We start from the raw sequence: 25,825 nt of genomic DNA on the forward strand, positions 1-25,825 counted from the left end.
TCAAGAAGTTAGAGGGGAATGTACCACTTTTACTCTTGCTTGAAATCAGATCTTCCCTTTTCTATTTTTTTTTTTGGTGTGCTTCAAAATGGAATAATAAAAAGGAAGTGACTGCAAAGGAAAAATGCTGAAGTTTTCACTCTTCATATCTTGGTTTTAGGCTACCAAGTGTCTTAAGTATCACAGGCTTTTATGTGCCTACAGAAGGACTTCATTGGACAAACTAAGTTGAAAATATCCCTGAAAGGGCCAAGGGGGGCAGGATTCATCCAAGTGTGCCAGTACTGCTGGAGTCACTGGTACTGGGACCAGGCCTGTAATCATAGGACAAGAGGTGATGGCTTCAAACTGGAAGAGGGGAGATTCAGGCTAGATATTAAGAGAAAAAATATTATCTAGAAAGGTTGGGCCAGATGATCCTTGAGGTCCCTTCCACTTGACATTCTAGGATTCTATGAAATGTTTTATGCTGAGGACAGTCAACCACTGGTCCAGGTTGCCCAGAGAGGTGGGAGATGCCCCATCCCTAGAAACATCCAAGGTGAGGTTGGACAGGGCTCTGAGCAACCTGATCTGGTTGAAGATGGCCCTGCTCACTGGATAGGGGTTGGAACTAGATGACATTAAAGGCCTCTTCCAACCATTCTTTAAAATAACCCCAAAACACTGGTCTGGAAAAGATTTTGTTGTCAGAGGTGTCCATGATGGGCCACAATCCTCCTAAAGCAGTGGAAGATCCCTGTCAGATTGGCCATTAGGCAAATTGCTGTTTTGTGCCACTGTGACATCAATGGCAAGTAGCTCAACTTCTCCAACCTGTGTCTCAGTTGCTTATGCCCATGAGGAAACTCTCCAGATTTGTCAACCTCTTTTTAAAGCTTAACTGCTTCAAACAGATTATGTTACTCACCCCAACATGGCTTATTCAACATCTGTCAAAACACATGAACTTCCCACCTTGACTTCATACCTCCCATGCACTTGGATTTCCACACTTGGTTGCCCCCTCAGCTTTTTTTACCAGAATTGGTCAAGCCCTGTAGAACTGGTTTGGAGGGTAACACACCCTTTGGTGAAAAGGATGCTTCATTTAAGCTCCTACAGAATAGCCATGAATTATTATTTAGCTGACACTGGCATCCTTGACACTGGGAGCATCTGAGCACGGCTGAGTCCTCCAGAACTACATAGACCCCACCTGCCAGCCTGACCCTTCTTATCTGCTGCAGCACAAGAGGCCAACACAAACTCTCCAGCTTCATTAGCTGAGTTCTCACTGGAGTTGAGCCACCTCCACTTTGCTCCAAGCATGGTCTTTTTGGAGAGAATCAGGGTGCTTTGGTAGACACAAGGGAGGTGTTGAGGAAAACCCCACCCTGTAAGCAGGAAATATTGTCAGCACCCACTTTATGGATCCACCACCCCAGCAAAAAAAGAGGATGAAGATGGACAGGACTATGTGGGACAGCAATTACCCAGCCTTGCTATCCCATTAACCCCACAGCAGATCACAGCACTAATGGGAACCTGCTGGAGGCCCAAGTTACTCATTTCACCTCAAAGCTGCAGTAGGATTTGCTTTCTGGGGTGATTTCCCCTGCTCCCCCAGCTGCTGTTCAAACTGCTGAAGTTTCTTTTCCTCATGCAGCTCCTTTCTCTTACATGGTTCTTGGGAGACTTCTTCCTCCAGAAAATATCCTATTGGATCAATATAAACACCCACAGATCTCATCCAATTGCATCTTGCTCCTTTTCTTCTGCTCCTGGCAAACAGGAGCACTGGTTCACTGGGGGTTTGGCAGGAGTTAATGCCTCATCTGGGAAGGAACAAAACTTTCCACCACACTTAGTGGTAAATATTCACTTTAACCTCTTTGGAAAACCAGAAAGCATTTATAGGAGGATGGACAGAAAAACATCTCTGTCTACAGGGACCAAACTGGTTACCTCTGTTTCACCAGTACAAATCCAAGACAAGGGTCAGGGCAAGCTTGGAAGCTCCTGCCTGTTGCTTGTGCAGCTGGTAACTGAGCTGCCTTTGCCAGCAAAATAAATCTTACCCCCATTCAGATGGATTTAGATGCCCATTTTAGGAGGCAGTTGCCTCCTGAAAACCAACATGAGTTCTTGGAGTTTGCAGAAAGAGTTCAGTCATAGTTTCATAAAATGCAACATCATATTGTGGGCTGCATGAAGAGCAGCATGATCAACAGGGCAAGGGAGGTGACTCTTCTCCTCTGTGTCACTCTCCTAAGACCACCTCCCCCCTGCAGGGCTGTGTCCAGTTCTGGAGCCACCAACACAAGAAGGATATGGAGCTGTTGGAGCAAGTTCAGAGGAGGCTGCAGAGATTATCAGAGGGCTGAAGCAGCTCTGAACACAGGCTGAGAGAGTTGGGGTTGTCCAGCCTGAAGAGAAGGCTCCAGGAATATCTTGGAGCACCTTCCAGTACCTGAAGGAGCTACAGAAGAGATGGAGGGGGGACTTTGTACAAGGGCACAGAGTGATAGGATGAATAGTTTTAAGCTGAAAAATGAGAGATTTAGATACAATTTTAGAAATAAATTCTTGATTGTGTGGATAGTGAGACACTGGCCCAGGTTGCCCAGGGAAGATGTTAGTGTTCCCTCCCTGGAAGTGTTCAAGACCAGCTTGTAGGGGGCTGTGAGCCACCTGGTCTAGTGGGAGGTGTCCCTGCCCACAACAGGGGGGTTGGAACTAAACTATCTTTAAGGCCCATTCCAACCCAAACCATTCTGTGATTCTCTGATTTGAGGCCAGTGGTGGAGCACACCCCAGTGTGGATGTGAGATAAACCAGCACTGGCTACACTCGTGCATCCTCCTCTTCCATTTGTCATGACTTTCCTGCCATGCAGCAATTCCATTTTGGTGGCTCAGTTTTGCACACAGGCCCTGAGGAGCCAAGCACAAATGGGTTCTGAGATCTGCAGGCAGGCTCTTTGCTTGAAGGCAAAGGGTTTCCTAGCAAACCCAATCCCCTGCAGACAACTGAGCACAGAGAGACCCCATTATAGACTGAGCTCTGCCCATCAGCTCCCAGCAGAACTACATCCTGAATGGAAAAAGCCTCCAGCCACCAATACTCTGGAAAAAAAATCATCACTTCTACTTTTAATGAAATGCATTTCAGGCACCTGACTTCTAAACAAAATAACAAGAATTTAAACACTCGAATGGCTGCAAATGAACACATGGGAAGCACAAAGAGCTCTAGACTAGAGCAACCTGAACATCAGCCCTGAGATGCCAGAGGGCTTTGCTGCCAGTGCACCAGCTTGTCTCACACCTGAGGTTCACTGGCATGTAGGAAAGCTGTTGTCAGGTACATGCTGAGAAGATTTTTGGTTTTTTCCTGAAAAGCAGCCAATTAGGCAGCAAACACCAACAGTTCATGCTACCAGTCTCTGCCTGCTTCATGCCCAACAGAAGCAGACTGGGGAGAATGCAGCCTGGTGGGTGACAAAGTTGCCATCCCACAGAGGAACAGCTCAGGCAAGACTGGTCTCCCTCAGCACATTCAGACCCCACTGGAGTCTGGTCCAGCCCCACAGCCAGCATCATCCTTTCCCAGGGCTAAATCCAGTCTGGACAGTTTAGTTTCTGTTATGGATACAGTGAACTGAGCCAACTGAAGCAAGAAGAGGCAAGAAAACATAGTCCCAGATAAGATGTCCTCTCCCAGACCAAGTTTAACCACATAAGGGTGTGATTTAAATACGCTTTGCTCATGTCAAGGTCAATCTCACCCTTGCATTGTGAAACCTGCTGTTTAATCCAGCATCTTCTCCTGTCACGACACTCAGCTCCCTCCCACAACATTTTTCCATGTTGATTATGTTTGTGTAATTGCACCATTTTCTTCTTTCCTGGAAGTAAAAGGGCACAAGATCCCCCAATATGCAAAACTGAGTTTATTCCTTTCCTCCCAGTGCCTCCCTGATCCCAAGTCCACATGTTCTACTGCACCTGCAGGTTTCAGTGCTGTCGTGGCCTTGTTTTCCCATCAAGTCAATCCAGAGAGTTTGAGAAGTTCAGCCCAGCTCCACTACACCAAGGAGACACCATTAGATCTAATCTCATTTATCAGCACAATTAAGGTTCTCATTTAATCTTCTCCCAAGACTCCAGAAGAGGAAAGAAAAGATCCAAAGCATTTGGCAACTCTGAAGAGGAATTTAAAAAGTTCATATCAAAGTCACTGCAGTCATGATCAGTGTCACAAGTCAGCAACAGCAGTTTCAACTAGAAACTGGGTGTTTTCTTTCCTACACAGAAGGAGTCACAAAATACCCTTCTCAAACTGCTCCATTAGGTAACTCCCAGCCCCACCCCTGCAACAACTCAAAAAAAATATTCAACAGCACCAAACAGGTGTGAGATAATGTGAGATGGACTCTCTCAGAATTCAAAGTCCTCATCAGCCATGTCGATGGCCCAGGCAAACTTCTCCCTCTGGGTCTTGTTGTAGATCTTCTCGATGGGCACACCGAACTTCTTGCACCTGAACAGACCACAAGACAACAGTAGGGATGTGCTACTCATGCTGCACTGCTCCCACCACTGGGGTCATAGAATCATTTTGGTTGGAAAAGTCCTTTAAGGCCATCAAGTCCAACCATTAACCCAGCACTGCCAAGTCCATCACCAAACCACGTCCCTCAGCACCACATCTACAAGTACTTAAAATACTTCCAGGATGGTGATTCAACTACTGTCCTAGAGGCAACCTGTTCCAGTGCCTGAAAACCCTTTAGGTGAACCACTTCTTCCTCAAATCCAATCTAAACTTCTCCTGGCACAACCTGAAGCCATTTCCTCATGGCCTATCACCTGTTACTTAGGAGAAGATGCCAACACCCACCTTGTGCCAACCTTCTCTCAGGTAGCTGTAGAGAGCAAGAAAGTTCTCTCTGCTCTGGGTGCAGCACCTTTTACCCATGCAAACCCCTCAGCCCCAAATTCCTTACAAAACTACCCCTTCACATCTTTATCAGTAGTGGCACAAAGTGACCCCTTCTTGCCCTAAACTCAGAAGGGGCCTCCTGTAAGCAGTTATTGGCAGCAATGGGAGCCTTAGCTTTGGCTTTTGCCATCCTCCTCCAACACTTTTGGGGTCTGGGCAGGTTTCTCTGGGCAGAAACAAAGTTTATTCCTTTCCCCTGAAGGTTCAGACCTGTTTCTCTCCCACCTCAGTGAACCCCTAGGTAATCTGCACATCCCTACAGGAAATTTTTTGCCCGTATCATGTCCAAGACTTACCAAGCTATGCTGATCCTGGGGTCCAGGTAATTCAGCTTGGATGTGCCCAGAGCAATCTGTTTGTTCTCCTCCTTATCTGTGGCCTGGACATTCAACTTGGCCAACTGCTCTTCCAACCTCATCAACAGCTTCTTTTTCTTCTCCACATTGCTGAGAGCAGAAGAGCAATACACACAGCATGATAAGGGGGAAAAGAAGCAGCAGAGGTGAAATATAAAGCAGTCCAGTTCTGCTGCTGCCTGAGAGTGTGATTATAGAATTGTAGAATCATTTGGGTTGGAAGGGACCTTAAAGATCATCTAGGTCCAACCCCTCTTCATAGGCAGGCACACCTCCTCCTAGATCAGGTTGCTCAGAGGCTCATCCAACCTGGCCTTAAAGACCTCCAGGGAGGGGGCGTCCACAGCCCACAACCTCCCTGGACAACCTGTTCCAGCATCTCACCACCCTCACAGGAAAGAGCTTGTTCCCCATGTCCAACCTGAATCTCCCCTCTTTAAGCTTCAGACCATTGCCCCGTGTCCTCTCACTACACCCCCATGTAAAAAGCCCTACCCCAGCTTTCTTGGAGGGCCTCTTCAGGTATTGGAAGGGAAGCCAACAAGCTTCAGCCCAAAGTAGGCTCTAAAACCACATGAAGTCCTATAAGGTTTGAACCTAGAAATACTGCAGAAGGCCAAGTAGAACATGGCTTTCAGCACTAGCCCTTTTCTCAAGGACCCTGACATCATAAAGCACTTCTTAAAATAGATTTATTACCACCAAAGTGGGGCAAGCACAAAAACCAGCACCCAAAGACCACCTTAAATCTAGGCTCCACAAACAATCACCAGCTCTGACAGCTTCCTCTGCATCTCAGGAACATGAGAAGAGAATAAGAATCATAGAAGTGTTTTGGTTAGAAAAAACCTTTATGATCATCTAGTCTAACCATTAACCTACTTGTACCAAGTCTGGTGCTTAAACAATGTTCCTAAAAACTCAGATTAAACAGGAAGTACAACTCTTGTATCTCTCCTCCAGCCTTTACATGTTTCTGGGCAGCAAGTCCCATCTGGGCTCTGGGAGAGGGCACCAGTTTGGACAGACATCGTTCAATGCCTACTGATGAGACAGGCCACAACACACCACTCAAGCATCCCAGGAGAAAACCATGCACCAGGGCTAGTCTCTGCATCCCCAGCTTCAACCCCAAACCAGGCACCCTTTGCACCATGGCACCTGTTAGATGATTCCAAGCCAGAAGCTTGGGCTGAAGACAGTATTCAAAAAGATGTGCCCTATCATGAAGAAACCCCCCTGAAGGAGCTCGTTGCAATCCTACTGTTGGCAAGAACCTTTCACAAGGCTTCCACCCATCTGCCAGACTGCCATGGGACAGGAAACACCTGGTACCCAATGTGAGCATCTCACTTCCAGTGAGCCACATGTAGGATGCTGGACCCCACCATCCCCATCCCCAAGGTTTCTGTCTTCACAGAGACCCCTCTACAAAAGAGGATTGTAAGGAAGAGTCACTCACACTTCTGCTTTGGCATCTTTTGTCTCTTCAAACTCATCTTCAGCTTTTTTCAGCTCTTGCTGAGCTTCTTCCACCTGTTTCTTCTTGGCATCAATCTGTGAAGGTAAAGAAAGTCAGACCATGGTCCTGTCCTCCCTGGATGTCTCATCTACCTCCCCTTTGCCACACTGCTCCTCAATTTCTCACCAGCCCTACTCCAGCACCAACAACTTGCCCCCGTAGCACCTGCTGGAGCTCCAGCATCTCTTAACAGATTGCAGAAGTTCCTCACAATACTGATGCCAGAAACATTTGCAACCCTTATCTGTTCATCTTGTGAGTACCCAAGACTGTGCCATCTCAAAGGGCACTCAGCTTGGTTTGAAGGCACCAAGTGACAAAAAAACCCCAAGTAACCCTGTGTCAAGTGTGCTTCATCCAGGGTTTCAGCTCCCTGCCATGCTTGACCAGTGGGATCTCCTTAGGCATCAGGTTATTCCCCTCCTTCTTCCCAGCCCCCCTCCAAAATATTGGAGTTAAGATAAAGCTTGGGAGCTCTCAGCTGAGTCTGTCTCACCTTAGTTTGAAGGATTTGCATTGATTTCTCAAAAGTTTTTGGTGTAGACCTCTGATGGTTGCACAGGATGGCCACGGCTCGGTTGGCTCTGTTGTAGGCGAGGAGCTTTTCTGCAACATTGCCTTCAGCTGGAAATAAATGGAAGCATCACCATCTCCCTTCCTGGGAGCTGGGAAGGGCAGGGAACAGAATAGAAAGGCAGGAAGTTGTTGACCTGTCCCACCCTCTCACAGGGAAGAGCAATACTGCTTGTGGAAATTTGTGAAGGACACAAAAATTTGATCCTGTGACTCATCACTCATAGGTTCATAAAAATCATAGAATGGTTTGAGTTGGAAGGGACCTTAAAGATCATCTAGGTCCAACCCCCTGCATGGGCAGGGACACCTCCCACCAGCCCAGGCTGCTCCAAGCCCCATCCAACCTGCCCTTCAACATCTCCAGGGATGGGGCAGCCACAGCTTCCCTGGGCAACCTGGGCCAGGGTCTCACCACCCTCACAGGAAAGAACTTGTTCCTGATGTCCAACCTGAATCTCTCCTCTTTAAGCTTCAGATCATTGCCCCGTGTCCTCTCACTACACACCCGTGTAAAAAGCCCTACCCCAGCTTTCTTGTAGGGCCCCTTCAGGTATTGGAAAGTTGCTATAAGGTCACCAAGGAGCCTCCTCTTCTCTAGGCTGAACAACCCGGATTTCCTCAGCCTGTCTTCCTAGGGGACGTGCTCCAGCCCTCTGATCATCTTTGTGGCCTCCTCTGGACACACTTAAGGAGTCCTTCTTATGTCGGGGAGACTCCAGAACTGGACACTGTACTCCAGGTGGGATCTCACCAGAGCAGAAACAGGTAGAAAAGTTATGCAACCAATCAACAATGCAAGGGAAGGGAAAAAGCCAAAAAACATTCCTATCTTGCCTACCAGTTAGGTTATTGCCAAGCAGGTAACTAATTTCTTATTTGGGATGGTTCCCAACCTGCTACTTGCCCCTGGAAGTTACAAACCACTCCACAATATGGTACATGACCTGCCAAAGAGGGACAGGAAGTTCTAGGGACCCCGAGGCAACAGATGAACATCTCAGAGCCCATTTTCCCCACCACGTAACCAGTGATACCATGAACACTGTTAGTAACTCACAGTTAGTGAGTGCCTTGAGCTGCTCCTGCAAGGTGATGGAGGCATTATAGGTCCTGAACACTTTGGCAGTCAAACCATCCATTAACTTCTGGAGGTGTTTGTTCAAGATGCTTGTCTGCAACAATGAAGATAGGACAAAGTAGAGGGGGAAGGAAGGAAGAGATCAAGGAGGATCCAAGACAATAGAACATTTCCTTTTCAGACAATAATCTTCTGCCTAAGCAATCAAAGCAGGCATTAGCTCTCCTGTAGCTTGCAGGTCTGCTTGTTGAGTCAGGTTCTTGTCTACCAAAACCAGGCACAAATTCCACCCAAACTCACAAAAAATGTCTCCAGACATCAGCAGTTTCTGCCCATCCACATCCATGTGTCACATCCAATTTCTCTGTTCTACAGAGCATACTGGGCTGCAGTTGGACTGGAAAAAGAAGACTCTTCTCAGAGTTACCCAGGGTTTCAAGGAAGCCTTAACTTGTACGATGAAAGCCTATCACTGGTAAGTCCCACAGAACCAGAGAGGAGAAGCTTCTTCAGAAGCAAGATGGACAAGTGGCTTTTAGAGGACTGTGAGGGACCAGCCCTCAGGACCTACTTTGGGAAAAGGTATGGAAACCCCATTGTAGCCCCTGCTCATATGCATCCCAAAAGGCCTGTCTGGGAGGATGGAGACTGCAGGAATGGCTGCACAGGCCTGGGGCCTGCAGAGATGAGATAACAACAATGATTGGGATAACAACAATGATCGAGGGGTGGAGGGGACCACCCCCTGCTCTCCCTGTCCACTCTTCAAGGTGCCCCCAGGGAAGGTGGCTCCAGGAGAGACTCCCATAGTGGAGTGGGACAGGGGGGAATGTTGGAGACAGTCACAGCTTCTTTCCTCCCTGGTCTTTCAGTTCCACCAGTGACTTTGCTGTTGAAGGACAAAGTCACAGTGTTTTGTGTCACTCCTACAGACCAGGACTCATTGGGGTTTTTTATTCTATTTTTAGAAACATCTGTTTCAACCAAGTCATTTTTGATCAGGTGATTAACAGATCATTAAATACTGAAAACTGTAAATCTCAAGTGGACAACCCTGCTGGTGGGCTTCGGGAGTTCCACCAACACCCACCCTCCCCTGTTGGCTGGAGCAAGGACGCTGGATCCAGGAGCAGTGATTTTCCTGTCCTCCTCAGCTCTCTCTCTTTACCTCTCTTTCTCTCCCATCTCCCCCCCTCCACCTTCCTCTCACCTTTTTCTTCCCATCCTCTTTTCCTTCCTTAATATATACATGCGGGTGGTTTTATTTAGGTTGTTCAGTATTAACTCCTACTAGTGTAATAAGTGTGTTAGTTGTTATAACCAGACCTTGTGTGTCGCTGCACCTGGATCTGATCAAGGGGCATTGGAGGGTCAAGCTTTTACTCTGACTGTAACACATTTACTCTCTCTGGGAAAAGACCAGGTCTGAGAGAAGGATTTTGGGCCCAGCTGCACCTGGCTCCTCTCTGAAGGAAGTCTAGAAAGCAAGGGGGTCCAGTTCTAACCTTCCTGGGTTATTTAATCCAGGCCTTGTCAAGGACACTTGCAGAGGAGAAGCATGGGTGGCAACACCCTTCTCTTCCTCATCATGGAAATAGGAAGGATGTTTCTCCAGGAGGGTAGCTAAGGAGGGAAGGTTACAGCACATCTCCAGCATCCTCTCACACTTCTGTCAAGCTGGTGCTGAAGTGTCAAACGGTTGACATTTGACACAACACCTCAAACAACATGTGTGTGGGCAGGTGTTCCCAAGATAAAAAAAGCCCAAGCTGATGAGTTAGAGGAGGGAAGGAGCAGAAAGCCACCTCCTTAGCAGGGATACAAGTGAATTGTGGGTGCAGGCAGGCAGCCAAGCTTACATTGAGAGCAGCAGAGATGCTACCAGCACAGAAAGAGGGTGGAAGAAGACCATCACAGCATCCCAACAGGGTGTTCAGACAATTACAGTGGTGTCTCCAGAGAGGAAACAGTTAAAACCAGAGTAAGGGGTGACACTGAGGCAGCACCACGGCCTGGGAGCCTGCAGGCTGCACAGAGGTGTCATGGGTTAGCTTCTGCTCCCTTCTGGGCCAACAGTACTGTTCCAAGAACTTAGAAGTGACAACTCACATTGAGCCTGTCAAAGAGGTCATCTGCTGGGTCCTTGTTGTTCATGAACAGCTGCAGGTTCTTGAACACCTAAGAAGGAGGAAGTAATGGCCCTGGTCAGGCAAAAGAAGCAAATTGCTCCCAGACATCTCCATCTTCATCTGTCTCCTCATCTAGATAAACTCTGATTCAGACTCATGTTGTACACATCTTACCACATCACCAACCTTCTCAACTGCAAAAGCTGTCACCAGGACCTCAAAGCCATTGGTGCCACAGGGCTGATTTCCCTCATCTCTACTACCTCTGGCACTCCAATTTCCCCATAAACACCATTAAAATCATCTATCCCGTGGGCAAAACAAAACATAAAATACTAATGAAGACAGTAGAAGTCCTAATGCCTACCAATTAACTGAGGATGCCCCAGGTGGCAGGACTTCACTCTCATGGTTCATGAGCTACAACAACCTTGAAAGCCACCCTTCTCCAGGCCAGGGTCAGCATGTGTGTGTCCTTATCACCCAGCACTGATGCATCTCCCACGTGTGTTGTCAAAGCACAGGAGGCATCTTTGCAATGGATTTCAAATGCTGATTTGGGATTGATGACCCAAGCCACCCAGATAACCCCCATGGCCCCACTGCTGGAGACATTTCTGCCTCCATTTCTTCTTTCTCCACTCACCGGCTTCTCCACTGACACTTTGTTGTAGTAACGGATGGAGTCTTTCCCAAGGAAGTCAAACTCCACCACGTGCTTCAGCCCATCCAAATTGGGGTGCAGTTTGATGTGCTCCACACGCAGGGAGCAGCAGCCAACTGTGTCTGCAGTCTCCCCTTCCTCCTTCTCGTTGCCAGCTCGCAGGGCCAGCTGGAAGGAAACAGTCAGACATCCAGCCCAGCCCACCTCAGTTCCCCTTTCCAAGCTTCTTAAAAGTGGATGTGGACACCAGAGGTGAAAAGAGAGCTTTCTCTGGACAGTGATTCACTGAATGGTTGCTAGAGGCCTGGGGGAAATAAAAAAAATAACTGCCTCCAGCAGGAGAATATTTTGTCAATCTAAGAAACCCTAAAATAATCCCCCCAAATAAAGATATCCAGCTCTCCAGTGAGGTCTTTGGCATCTCACTGACAGGTAAAGTCCAGGAGTCTGCACTGCCACACAACCACATCCTCACAACAGCATCAGCAGATAGTAGGAGCCACCATATTCCATGATATCTGCCAGATCATAATCAGAATTGTTTTGGTTGGCTAGGTTGGAAAATCATTTCAGATCATCGAGTCCAACCTAACCTGGCACAGTGACAATTCCACCACTAAACCATGTCCCTGAGCATCACATTGATGTCTGAAATCCCTTCAGGGATGGTGACTCCCCCACTGCCCTGGGCAGCCTGTGCCAGGGCCTGACAACCATTTTGGAGAAGGAATTGTTCCTAGCATCCAATCTAGACCTCACCTGGCACAACTTGAGACCTTTTCCTCTCATCTATTGCTTGTTACCTGGGAGAAGACACCAACACCCACCTTGTTCCAACCTCCTTTCATTCAGGGAGTTGTAGAGAGCAAGAAGGTCTCCCTTCAGCCTTCTTCAGACTAAAGAACACCAGTTCCTTCAGTTGCTTCTCATAAGACTTGTTCTCCAGACCTTTCACCAGCTCTGTTGCCCTTCTTTGAATACACTCCCACACCTCAATGTCCTTGTTGTGCTGGACCCAAAATTGACCCCAGGATACTGGGTGCATCCTCACCATTGCACAGAGGGACAATCCCTGCCCTGGTTCTTCTGGCCATGCTACTGCTGATACATGACAGGATGCTGTTGGCCTTCTTAGCCATCTGGGCATACACTGGCTCATATTTGTCTGCTGTCACCCAACACCCTCAGGTCCTTTTCCATTAGCTTTCATGGAATCATATAATGGTTTGGGTTGGAAGGGACCTTAAAGATCATCTAGATCTGACCCCCCTACATGGGCAGAAACACCTCCTGCTAGATCAGGTTGCTCTAAGCCCCATCCAACCTGCCCTTCAACACCTCCAGGGAGCGGCATCCACAATCTCCCTGGGAAACCTGTTCCAGCATCTCACCACCCTCACAGGAAAGAACTTGTTCCTAATGTCCAACCTGACTCTCCCCTCTTTAAGCTTCAGACCATTGCCCCTTGTCCTCTCACTACACACCTGTGTAAAAAGCCCTACCCCAGCTTTCTTGTAGGGCCCCTTCAGGTATTGGAAAGTTGCTATAAGGTCACCACAGAACGTCCTCTTCTCTAGGCTGAGCAACCCTGACTTCCTCAGCCTGTCTCCCTAGTGGAGGTGCTCCAGCCTTCTGATCATCTTGGTGGCCTATCTTTCTAGCTACTCATCCTCATGAGGAGCAACCTTGGCTTGTACAACCAGCAGACAAGAAAACCCTTCAGGATGGGATGGATCAAGTAAGTTAAATCCAAGCCTCAACAGGGATGGGAGGCCTGGGGGCTAGGATGAGGGTGCAGATACCTTGTCAATGAAGTAGAGGGCCACTGCTCTTTGCCGCTTCTGCATCTCCTTGGACTTCCAGTCGGCTTGGTACTGAGCACGGATTCTATGGACAACATCCTTTAATCGCCGGGCTACCTCATACTTCTGCCAGTCCTTCTCCCCCTGAAAACAGAGGCAGAAACATTTCCACCCCGTGCCCCATCTTTCTTTCAGCCCTACTAGCCAAACTCTGTTCTGAAAACACCTCCAGCAGATAAATACTGCTCAAACCCGATGGTTTCCTTAAAAAAAATCTGTGAAGTGGAAAATTCAGAGCAGAAACAGTTCCTGTAGGGTTTCTGTGCCCTCTGCTGGCTGTGCTGCCTGGGAACCTTGCCAAGACTGAGCTGCTCAGTCTGGAAATGTCCTCGACAGGCACACAACAAGTGAGGAGCCAAGCTGTTGAGCACTGCATGGCCATGGCTCCTCTTGCTTGGACACCACCACTGTGGAGTGACGAAGCACATGCTCAGCTGTGCCCAGTTTGCACACAGGTTCCTTGTTTGTTTTGAGGACTGGAAATGCCTTTAAATCATAGAATCACAGAATGGTTTGAGTTGGAAAGGACCCTCAAGCTGACCAAGTTTTAACCTCCTGCACGGGCAGAGGCACCTCCCACTAGGACAGGTTACTCCAAGCCCCATCCAACCTGGCCTTCAACACCTCCAGGGAGGGAGCATCTGCAGCTTCTTGGGGCAAATCACCATTCCCTCCCCACAGTCTTCACTCCCTCCACACTACAGCTGGTGATCCCACCTCCCCCTACCCTCTTGCTGACTGGCATAAACTAATTCAAACCCATCAACTCTGATCCCTGTGGAACTTTTCAGCCCTTGCCTGGCTTCCAACAGCCTTCCCTGTACACACACAAGGACCAGTCTCTACCAGTTGCAATCTGTTCTCTAGAATAGGTTCAATGCTTCCCAATCATCTCTGTAACTTGTCCCCTTGCCACCCAATGACAGTCCAATTAATTCAGCTTACTCTGTTTTTTTAGTGGGAGGGAACAAAAAAGGACATTTTTGTTGATGTGCCATGTCTACATCCCCCTGATCTTTCCACCTGTCAAGAAGTTAGCCCCCCCAAATTTGCTACAGGAACAACCACATCATTCCAACCTTCAACTTGGAGCTGGGGTTCAGCATGATGTACTTCAAGGAGTTCTGGATGTTTTCTGTCCATGAGGCCAGCCAGGTGACCGTGTTGTCAAAACGCACCTCCTTCCACTTGTGTCCTTCTGGTGGCTCAGGGATCTTGGAGTCCCTGTGGGTAAAGCAGGGTTACAGTTCTAAGAACATGAAGGAGAAGAGGTCATCAGCTCAACTGCTTATTCAGTGAGCCAAGGATGGTCAACACATTGGAGCATTACTTAGAAAGCACAGAGCCTGCCCAAGATTGTTCTACAACATGATCAGGTCTTTATACTTTAGACAACGGGAGAACTTGCTGGGCTGGTGAGGAGTGTTTTAGATCAAGGCCACAAGGTTTTCATAAGGGTGGTTAAAGACCAATCCAACACACATAATTTAGAAGGCAAACACTCTTAACCCAATCACTGCTTTTTCTCCCTCCTGTGAGGATCCTGGTGCTTCCAGCCAGCATGAGAGACCCATAAAATAGGGAATGGTGTGTTCAGAAGAGGAGCACGTGAGAAGTACAGAGCTGTCTCTTCTCCAAAAGAGGCCATAGGAGCCCTGCAATGTTTGCAGTAGGTGTCAAGTGAGCAGTGTGGACACCTGGGAAAGATGAGAACTTCTGACCAGCTTCCTGACCACTGTACATCCACAGAGAAACTAACCATCAGACCTAACCACAAAGCAAATATCTAGAGGTGACAGAAGGCCTGCAGTGAGTTCAGGCCTCGAGGTGTGCAAAGGAGTGATTGCAGGAGACAACAAAAGCCCATGGCAGCTCCAGGCAGAGACATGTTGTTCACCCCAGTCCCAAAAGCAGCCCCATGAGCTCAGCTCTTCCCACAGCAACTCACTTGCTGCAGTTGATGACAACATCTTCTGGCATAATCCTCTTCTTCAGCATGCCCATTTTCGGGTGGTCACCACGGCCACGGAAAAGCCCTGGTGGCTCAGTTTTGAAGTTGCCTATCTTCTCCCGGTGCCCATCAAGGATGCAGTACCCATACTCCTCCTGGATCTTATCTGCCTCCTCTTTCAGTTTCTGAAACAAGCACCATCCCATCACCACGTCACAGGACAGAGCTGAAGCCTCATTCCTTGTGTCTGTCCATCACCACCCTCCTTTCCAAAGAGAAAACAATGCAGGAAGGGCAGAGACCAAAGGACTGGAGGAAGATGTGAGCACAGGTCTAAGTCCATTCTCAACACGTGATTTACCTGCACCCACCCTGCAGACCTTCACAATGATGCCATCCCAGCATGATAAGCTGATGGAATGAGCTTATGTGCCACCTGTCCCTTAGCAAGGTCCACCATGCCCTGGACAGGGCAGGGCTTCAAACCATGGCCTGAGGATGACTGGTACCCTGCAGAGCCATGGAACATCCAGCATCTGAAGGTAAAATGAATGGAGGGGTTGAGGATGGTGTGTTTGTCATGGAGAGATGGGCCAGGGCCAGAGGCTAAAGAAGTTCCAGGTCAGGACATAAAAGAAACAAGCAGAAGCTGAGATATCCCAAGCTAGTCCCAAAACCTGTCAGTCAGCCCCAGATGTCATAGGAAACAGTTTTCACCTGCTTCTCCTCTTTGGAGAGTGCTTTCCGTGCCTCATTTTTGTCCACAAAGTACTTGTGGATCTCCCTAAAGTCACACTTCTCCAGCTCCTTGATTATATTCTGCTCCTCTGAGGTCATCTCCTGAGGAAGAGACGAGAGGGGCTGGGTAAAGCCAGGAGGCAAAGGTGTCTCCAGACAGAGCTGTCAGCAATACCTCTTCTTCACAGAAAAGGAAGTGGAGACCCACATGCCAGTTCACAGAATCCTAGAATGCCAGGTTAGAAGGGACCTCAAGGATCATCTGGTCCAACCTCTCTAGGCACTACTCTAGTTGATATGAGATGGCTCAGCACCCTGTCAAGCTGAGACTTCAAACTGTCCAATGTGGGGGAATCTGCCATTTCCCTTGGGAGATTATTCCAGTGTTGGACTGTCCTCATGGGGAAATATTTACCTCTCGTGTCCCACCAGAATATCCCCTGCAGAAAAAGCAGAAGGAAGCAGCCACACCAGCTCTCCCAGCCACATTCACCCAAGGACAGACCAAGCTGCCACAGCAGGAATTCCAGACTCCATCTGAACACCTGAGCTTGCACCCACAGCAAAGCAAAACGCAACCAGCTCTGGGATGGAGAAAGCTCTCATTTCTACTGTGGAAACAAGAGGTCTGTGAGCTGGGCTGCAGCAGCTTGTAGGGGCTGAAGAAAATGCACCCCAGGTATTTGGAGTGCGTAACTTGCTCTAACAAGAGGCTCTCTTCTACTTGAGGACTAGGCCAAGGTGCTGTGGGACCATGAAAAGGGGGGACACATGCCCCAAAGCCACCTGCAACACCCAGTACTTTCTTTCATAAAATAGTTTGGGTTGGAAGGGACCTTAAAGATCATCTAGTTCCAACATCCCTGCCATGGGCAGGGACACCTTCCACTAAACCAGGTTGCTCCAAGTCCCATCCAACCTGGCCATGAACACTTCCAGGGATGGGGCATCCACAACCTCTCTGAGCAACCTGTCCCAGTGTCTTACCACCCTCAATTTTTTCCTAAATATCCTCATCTCTCCTCTTTCACCTTAAAACCCTTCCTCCTCATCTTAATACTACATGAGCTTGTAAAATACCTCACTCCCCAGCTTTCCTGGAGCCCCTTCAGGCACTGGAAGATGCTCAAAGGTCTCCTTGGAGCCTTCTCCAGACAGAAGAACCCCAACTCTCGTAGTCTGTCTCCAGGGCAGAGCTGCTCCAGCCCTCACATAATCTGTGGTCTCTTCTGGACTTGCTCTAGTAGCTCCATGTCCTTTTTCTACTGAGGACCAAAGAACTGTACACAGCACTTCAAGGGCGTTCTCAGGTGAGCAGAGTAGAGGGGGAAAGTCCCTTCTCTGCCCCTGCTGCTGCTGATGCAGCCCAGGACATGGTTGGCTTCTGGGCCGCCAGTGCATGGTGCCAAATCATGTTGAACTTCTCATCAACCCACATCCTCAGGTTCTTTTTCTCAGATCTGGTCTCAATCCCTTCTCCACTCAACCTGTATTTGGGCTGGGATTGACCCAGGTCTTGTGCAGAACCTTGCACTTGGTCTTGTTGAACTTCATGAGTTCCCCATGGGCCCACCTCTCAAGCCTGCCAAGGTCCCTCTGGATACCATCCCTTCCCTCCTTTCTCAGATGTCCTCACAAACTTGGAAGGAGCAGCATGAGGCACTGAAGGAGACTGCAGGCAGCAAACACCAGCCCAAACACAAGAAGCAAGGAAATGAGTTATAGATTAGACATCAGGAAGAAATTCTTTGCTGTGAGGGTGGGGAGACCCTGGCACAGTTTGCCCAGAGAAGTTGGGGCTGCCCCATCCCTGGAAGTGTTCAAGGCCAGATTGGATGGAGATTGGAGCAACCTGATCTAGTGGGTCATGCCTCTTCCCATGGCAAGGGGGTTGAAACTGAATGATCTCTGAGTTTCCTTCCAACCTAAACCTTTCCATGATTCTATGACAAAGAAAGAAAGACACAATAAGTTTGTTCTCTCCATCCCACACTGCAGCCTCAGGTCTGCCTGGGGATGACAGGTCTAATGCTGACTTTCTCATGTGGAGGACAGGCAGTGAGGAAGCCCCTGCAGGGAAAGTACCTTCCTCCAGTCATTGAAGAAGTTGTTCTGGAAGATCTCCTTGGTTGTGTATTCATGATCAAGCATTTTGGCATAGAAGGTGGCAATTTCCTCCGTAGCCAAGCTGAGCTTCAGGGGTTGGCCTAGGAGATGAGAGGACCTTTAGCACTGGTTATGGAGACAGCCCCAACCCCACAGGCCCAGGCAGTTGTTTGGCCAGTCCCTGTGCTCAGCATGGTGCCAAAACAGGGATCATTCAGTTTCAACAACCCACTAGACCAGATTGCTCCAAGCCCCATCCAACCTGGCCTTGAACACTTCCAGGATGGGGCAGCCCCAACTTCTCTGGGCAACCTGTGCCAGGGTCTCACCACCCTCCCAGCTGCAGTGTGGGATGGAGAGGATGAACTTCCAACCTAAACCCTTCTATGATAAAGAAAGAAATACTCCATTAAAAAGTTCATCCTCTCCATCCCACACTGCAGCCCAGGGTCTGCCTGGGGATGACAAGGTGTGAGAACAGAGGCTGGCAGGACTTCAGCACCCTCACTGCACCAGCACAGCTTTGCCTGCACATCAAACACCAGAGCAGTTGGCAGAGCAGGATGCTGGCCCAGCCCACCTGCAGTCACACGCTTCAGGACAGTGGAAACCCTGGTCTACAACCAGGTCACTGAATCATACAATAGAGTCATCGAATCATCCTGGTTGGAAGGGACCTTGAAGACCACCAAGTCCCATCATAACCTAAATCCCCCTGCCATAACCTGATTTACCCATTCAGTGCTTAAATCATGTCCCTCAGCACTATATCTACATTTCTTTTAAACACTCCATGGGATGGTGACTCCAGCACCTCCCTGGGCAGCCTGTGCCACTGTCCAACCACTCTTTTGGTAAAGAAATCCTTTCTAATATCCAGTCTAACCCTCCCCTGGAGCAGCTTCAGGCCATTTCCTCTCATCCTGTCAATATTCACTTGGGAGAAGAGGCCGATCCCACCTCCCTACAACCTCCTTTCAGGTAATTGCAGAGAGCAATGAAGTCTCCCCTCAGCCTCCTCTTCTTCAAACTAAACAATCCCAGTTCCCTCAACCTCTCCTCACAGGTCTTGTTCTCTAGACCTCTCACCAGCTTGGTAGCTCTGAGCCACAGGGCTTTCAGCAGCCACCGTGTCATGATGGGTCCCAAGCTAATGGCTCCACAGAACAACACAAGTTTTTGCTTTCTGACCATGATCACTTCCAGGACCATGCTGAATAGTCAGGATCCTACCTGGAGAGGTTTCATCTCATCCACTTTCCCACACAGGTGGAGCAATCAATCATGGGAAACTCAAAGCTGACTTGTGAAACAGATAGAGATGCCAGAACCTCTTAGGGTTGTCCAATGGATCTTGAGTCATTTCTTGGAGGTGACTGAGCCACCATCCTCTCCTGAGCTTAGACTAAGTAACAAAGTCTACCTAATCCAAGAAAGACCTTGGCTCTTCCTAGGAAACCAATACTTTAAAATAGTTTTTCTGGGCAAGCTAAAGCAAAAGCCACCAGCAAAGCTCCAGGGGATGGTTCAATCCTACCTGCACCAGCCACTTGGGTTTTTTGGGGTACCTGTGCCCCGCCTAAACTGCAGGGCATGGTGGGTCACAGCCTTATAGCAGCCCCACCACAACCTGGAAGCACCAGGCTCAGCCATGGTCCCTTCCTACCTGGGCTGTTGCCTGTCAACAAACAGGTTTTCATCCAGGAGTAGTGACACCTTGTAGCAAACAAGCCAACATCAGCTAAGATTCCCAGGCCAAAACCACCAACCTAGATGCACACAACTCACAGATGGTTCTTCAGCATCTCAGAGGCCAGAGAAGTTCCAAACTCTATGCAGAGCTACACACAGCTACCAGGGCTCCTCCTCATAGAGCCAAAAATTCTCAGATAGCTCCACCAGTGTCCCAGCGATGCCCCCTGGTGACAGCATTATCAGTCACCTCGTTTTCCCAAATTGGTCATTTTTCTACTGTAAAAAAAACCCACAAGGCATAGGAAGGCTCAGTGAGGGGGCTGAGAAGGACCAAGATGCCATGGGACTGTGGTCCCTTCCCATCTCCAGCATCCCTTAGCCACCTCTGGACCCACTCCAAGAGCCCCCCAGTAACCCCACATGCAAACCCCTCCAGCTTTAACTCAAGGTTCAGGATTTATCCAATAGAATATTTAAGCAGTTGAATTCATAGTCTGCAATACTTCCCACCCACCCCATCCAAAAGAAGATGGCAGCTCCTCAGCCAGGCAGGGGGCAATTCCACATGTCCCAGGTCCCATGGCAAGGTGGACATACCATCATAATAAAACTGCACATCATCAGGCAGAGGCTCATAGAGGGGGACAAAGTAGGGTCCTCTGTGCTCCAGCTGTGTCCACTTTACCCCATCTTCTTTCTTCTCCTCTTCCCACCTGGGATAGATACCAAGGGATCCATGAGACCATCCCAACCCTGGGGTCTGGGGCCTTCTCTTCAAGTCATCTCGGGAATCATAGAATCGTACCATGGAATGGTTTGGGTTGGAGGAGACCTTAAAGATGATCCAGTTCTAACCCATCCTGCCATGGGCAGAGACAACTTCCACTAGACCAGCCTGCTCCAAGCCCCATCCAGCTCTTGGGCACTTGCAGGGATGGGGCATCCACAGTTTCTCTGAGCAACCAGTTCCAGTGTCTCACCACCCTCATAGCACAACTTTCTTCCTAATGTCTAATCTAAATCTCCCCTCTTCCAGTTTAAAGCCGTTCCCCCTTGTCCCACATCAAAAGTCCCTCAACAACTTTCCTGTAACCCCTTCAGGTACTGGAAGATGATGCTCTGTGAGCAGAGAAGGTTGTCACAAACCCCAAGTGAACTCCTGTTGTCTCTGCTACTGTCTCAGCTTCCCTGCTCTTTCAGATGCACCTTCCCTCCCCAGCCCTCACTGCCTCCTTTTTGGAAGGAGCACCCAAAAAAAGGAGAGGCTCAAAGGTTCATCTGGTTATGCCAGAGGTGGGCAACACACAACATTCATTACTACTTATACCTCTGATCTTCATGCAAATAAGATCTGGATGCACTTTCCCCACCCCTCTCCAGAGCAAACAGGATTTGAAATTCACTGCAAGTCTTGGCTGTGAAATGAAGGTCTTTTGTGACATTTAAAATAAGTTTAAAAAAAATCATAAAAATAATGAAAACATCCACCCTGAAGATCAGAAAAGCATGAAAAGAGGTGACGAAGGTTACAGGTGGAGGAAGAAGTCTGGCTGGAAGGGAGGTTCTGACAATAATTCCTGGGAGGCTGCACCCTGTAGCTCAGCACCAGCCCTCACTGACCCCCAAGCCCCAGCAGCTCTGGAAAAAGGAAGGATTGTTGGGGAAATACAGCAAGACTCCACCCCAGGGAAGAGGAAAACCAACCCCAGAGTTTCTGGCTCAGCAGAGCCCTGGAAGTGTTAGTGAACTTTCTCCTCCCCATGGCAAGTGGGGTGGAATAAATTAGTGACATGAGAAGGTGCTGTGTGTCAGGAAAATATGGAAGGAGAGATTAAGGGGGGAGAAGAGAGAGATTAAGGGAAAGAGAGAGAGAGATTAAGGTGAAAAAAGAGAGCAATACTAAGGGGAAAAAAAAAAGACACATAAAGGGAAAAAGAACCAGTTACAAGAAAAACTGGCTAAAAGTATCTGAGGCAGGCAGCCACAAGGGGTGATCTGCAGGCTGCTGCAGGAGCTTTGTCTCTCCCCCAAACCCACACGACCCCCCCATCCCAGCAGAGCATCACCCACACTCAGCTGCTGCAGCCCCTGAGTCTGACTGGAGGCAAAGTGGGGTGAACTGGGAGTGACAGACCCTCTGGCCAAGCAGGGAGGTGACAAGACACCAGTACATGCCACCCATCACCCAGAGACACAGCAAGACTGGTGAGTACCCAGGTCATCTTAAGCATCCTGCCCTAGGACCCCACCACCCACCAGGGCATGGTGATGGTGGCACCCAAGGTGGCACCATGACAAGCCACCTGTGTCCAAGAAGCCCAGGCTGTGGAACTCCCCACGTGCCAGGGCAGTGCAGCCTTCTGGGAAATGTAGTCCTGCACATGATTTGGGGTAAAACTGCTCCAAATCAAGCTGATGCTACATACTGGACATACTGGCCTCTCGGCTCCATGCCAGGCTCAAGACCCCCATCCCAAAACAGGGCAGTACTTTGAAAAGCTGCACAGTCCCACTTTCCATGCCACCCTGTGCCCCACCAGAGCTGTCCTGAAAGTCCAGGCACCCACGGGCACCCCTGGCTGGGATAACACCCTAGCAGCTCCCTAAAACTCAGGCTTGCTCCAAAGCATCCAGCCCCCTAAATGCTTCTTCTCTTCCCCAGCTATTGGGGTGCTATGGGAGAGAGTGACACCAAGTGGCTAAAGCCACCATGCCCAAGAAAAATAAATACATCACCCATCACCCTCACTCATACACTTTCCCTAGTGTTCTCCTACCAACAAGTTTGGCTGAATCATCCAAAAATTTGCTGCAAAAGGAGGGAGGAAAGGGAGGGGGGGAATTGCAACCCCTTTGTATCTTCTACAACTCCCTGATGTGGCTCCTGCCATCCTAGAAGCTGTTTTATTACAGGGGTTTGTTGGGAACATCTTCCAACAACCACGAGCATCTCCCTTCCCTGGCACCAGCAAAGCCATTGCAGGAGGAATATATATTGTATACAGTTTTATAAAAATTAAAAACTTATTATACAAATACTTCTGTGTGTTCAGAACCTCCTCTTGTCCTTCCTTCCCTCCTTCCAGCCAAGAGCACCGAGTTCAAGGCTTAAGAATATTCAGCAGAGCAGCCAAAAATAATAATAAAAAGAGTTTTCACAGTTTCAGCCTAAGAAATAAAACTAAATCCCCAATTATATCAGTGTCAGACCTGCCCACAGGACACTTACCATTTCCACTTGTTTCCTGTCTCTTCTTTCTTTTCTTTCTCTTCTTTTTTGGGCTTTTTGCTTTTCTTCTCTTCTCCTTCTTCCTTAGATTTCCTTTTCCGGGTTTTCTTCCCAGTGTCCTGCTCTTCATTCTTGTCTTTGCTCTCCTCCCCCTTCTGATTTGTTCCCTTCTTTGGCTTTTTCTCCTTGATTTTCTGCTTTTTCTCTTTCCCTGACACAGCCTCCTCCTGCACCTCCTGCCCAGCCTCTGCTCCCAGATGATGAAGGATGGGGAGGGACCCATTCTCATCCATCTCCTCTTCCTCCTCCTTTACTCCATCTTCACTTTCCTTTCCCATCCCACCTCTCCCTTCCAGTTTATCTCCCGCTCCTTTCCCTTCTTCCTCCTCATTTGCCTTCTCCAGCTCTGTTTGCTCTTCCAGTATTTTTTCTGTCTTTATTTTCTTCTCCCCCACCTTCTCCTCCCCTTCTGTTTTCACCTTCTTGCGCTTCTCCGCTTTTCCCTTCTGCTTTTGCCTCCCATCACCTTGTGCTTGGCTGGTCCTGCTCCCTATCTTGGCTCTGCCCTGTCCCACTGCCCAACTCCTGCCCCCACCAGCACCCTCCTCCTTGATGCCCTCCATCTCATCTCCAGGACTTTCTTCTAATTCATCCTTCTTGCTCCCTCTTCTTCTCAGCAATCCCTTTTCTCGCCTCTTCCTTTGCACTTGTTTCTTCTCTCTTTTTTTCCTTTTAGGGTCTTGAGCATCTCCTTTCTGCTGCAGAACGGGGGGGTCCAACTTCTTCTCCTCACCCTCTCTCAGAGCAATGACCCCCATATCTAGCTCCAAATCCCCAGGCTCTCCAGAAAGGGATGCAGCCCCACCAGCAACACCATCACTTGGCTTTGGGACCTGTGGAAGGAATCCAGAAAAGAACATTGAAGCTGAGAAAGGAGAGTGATTATCCCAAAGCTCAGGCACATGGAGAAGGTGCTAAGGGACATGTCCCATGCAGGATTTGGTCCAGAGGGTGACATTCCCCCCCTTGGTTTCCTACCTCAACTCCAGCTTTGGTCATTGAGAGCTGCTGCCCTGCTGCAGGTCCAGGTCTCAGAGGTTTGCACTGTGACCTAGAAGAACATCACAGCTACTTCTTACTGCTTTGGTAAGTCACAGCTTCCACCTCTCGCATGCAAAGTTGGGAGAATTTGAGAATGATCCCCTATGTTTCCCTTAGAGTGTGGCAGAACTCCAGGTGCTGCCATGGATGGAGATATCCCAAAGCCACAGAGCCCAGCCCCAAAAGGAAGTGGCCCCAGGTTGAGCTTTTGGGATGAGGAAGCTCAAATGAGCAAGTCCCCAATGTGTCCAGACCAAATGGGTGAAGTTCCAAGGAAATGTCCCCAGACACCTCTGCCCAGAGAGGAGGAGAAGTCTCAAAGTTTGGTAGCACCAACAAAAAGCAGGACAGAGATTACATTGGGCTGAGCATCATGGACATGGTGGAGGAGACCTTGTGATGGAACATCTCCTGGGACTGTGGGGACAGGCTCCCCCACTACCCTCCCCCGAGGAGGCACAAAGGGGAAGGACACAGCCTCCTCATCACAAACTGCAGGACCAGGAATGGCCAGATCTGTGACTTCCACCATTAGGAATATGAGTGGGGAAGAGAGGAATAGTTCCTTGGTCAGCAAACAGGTCAGGGAGCTCTGTGGGACATGGAACCATTATAAAGCACCAACCTGCTCTTATAAAATGCTTCCTGCCAAGGCTTCCCCAAGCCAGGTCAGGAGTTGGGAACCTTACCTTTGGGCTGCTTATGTTCCAGAAAAGCAAAGCAAGTTATTCATGAGGCAGCAGCAAGCACAGCCTAAACCAAGCCTAGATCTTCTAAGACAAACCTACATCCCCACAGGGTCAAGATGATGGTGCGTGTCCCTTTGCACACAGGGAAAGCTGGGGCTGCCCCTGCAGGATCATTGCCACCACTCAACCAAATGAGATGTCCACCAGGCTGCAGAGCATCACTCATCCCCAGTTTGTGATCAGCACCACCACAAGAAAACGCCAACCTATCCAGGCCAGCAGGTGCAAATCAACCAGAGCCACATTCCTCCAGCCCATGCCAGGCAGCCTCAGAGCAGAGCTCATGGTCTTGCACCAGCCCATGGGTCAGACCCACTGCCTACCTTTCCCCCTCCCCTGGCTCCCTGAAGCAGAGTCAGTTTGGACTCATGGCCAGATGCCCCAGTGCCACTCAGGAAGGATCTAGGAAGCCAAGTTTCTCCTCCCAAGGAGGGTAACGACAGATCTCCTGCACATTCAGGTGAGTACAAAGAACAATTTTCTGGCCTACAGGAAAGCTGGGGAGGGAATTTTGACATGGGCAAGAGAGCAAGAGGTGATGAATCCTAGAACTGTTCAGGTTAGAAAAGTCCCTTGGGATCACCAAGCCCAACCATCATCCCTGTTCTACAAAGTTCTCTACTAAACCATCTCTACCAACACCACATCCAAATGACCTTTAAAGACATCCAGGGATGGTGACTCCACCACCCCCCTGGGCAGCCTGTTTCAGAGTCTAACCACTCTTTCTGTGGATTTTTTTGTCCTAATGTCCAGTCTAAACCTCCCCTGGTGCAGCTTGAAGCCCTCCCCTCTTGTTCTGTCTCTCATTACCTGTGAGAAGAGACCAGCACCAACCTCTCTACAATGACCTTTCAGGTAGTTGTAGAGACTGATGAGGCCTCCCCTCAGCCTCCTCTTCCTCAGACTAAACATTCCCAGCTCCTTCAAGGGTTCTTCATCAGATTGATTCTCTAGGCCCTTCACCAGCTTCCTTGCCCTCCCCTCTGTCCTCGCTCCAGCACCTCGATACCTCTCTTGAATTGAGGTACCCAAAACTGCATTAAAATTAATTAAAACTGGAACAAGGGAGACTTAGGTGAG

The 25,825-nt window shown here is 49.0% G+C and overlaps 1 protein-coding gene across 1 annotated transcript; it reads right to left on the minus strand.

Moving 5' to 3' along the window:
* Positions 1-4,421: 4,421 nt before the first annotated feature.
* TOP1MT (DNA topoisomerase I mitochondrial) lies at positions 4,422-18,028 on the minus strand. Its single transcript, XM_051610686.1, has 12 exons — positions 17,948-18,028; positions 15,842-15,964; positions 15,122-15,309; positions 14,253-14,397; positions 13,114-13,257; positions 11,294-11,479; positions 10,628-10,696; positions 8,498-8,612; positions 7,361-7,488; positions 6,805-6,899; positions 5,283-5,432; positions 4,422-4,524 (listed from the first exon to the last, which is right to left on the minus strand). Exons 1-12 carry the CDS (start codon positions 18,011-18,013, stop codon positions 4,422-4,424), a joined length of 1,512 nt encoding a protein of 503 aa, XP_051466646.1. The 5' UTR covers positions 18,014-18,028.
* Positions 18,029-25,825: the final 7,797 nt, after the last annotated feature.

Source organism: Apus apus, chromosome 2 (assembly GCF_020740795.1).
Source record: "Apus apus isolate bApuApu2 chromosome 2, bApuApu2.pri.cur, whole genome shotgun sequence".
Classification (NCBI taxonomy): Eukaryota; Metazoa; Chordata; class Aves; order Apodiformes; family Apodidae; genus Apus; species Apus apus.

Bases quoted from the DNA above. Each gene is read 5' to 3' on its own strand.
- TOP1MT (XM_051610686.1), bottom strand. From the start codon at position 18,013: ATGCTTGATCATGAATACACAACCAAGGAGATCTTCCAGAACAACTTC. The intron at 8,613-10,627 runs GTGAGTTGTCAC...TCATTGTTGCAG, and splicing joins ACCTCTTTGACAGGCTCAAT to ACAAGCATCTTGAACAAACA. The intron at 4,525-5,282 runs GTAAGTCTTGGA...TGGTCTGTTCAG, and splicing joins CCCAGGATCAGCATAGCTTG to GTGCAAGAAGTTCGGTGTGC.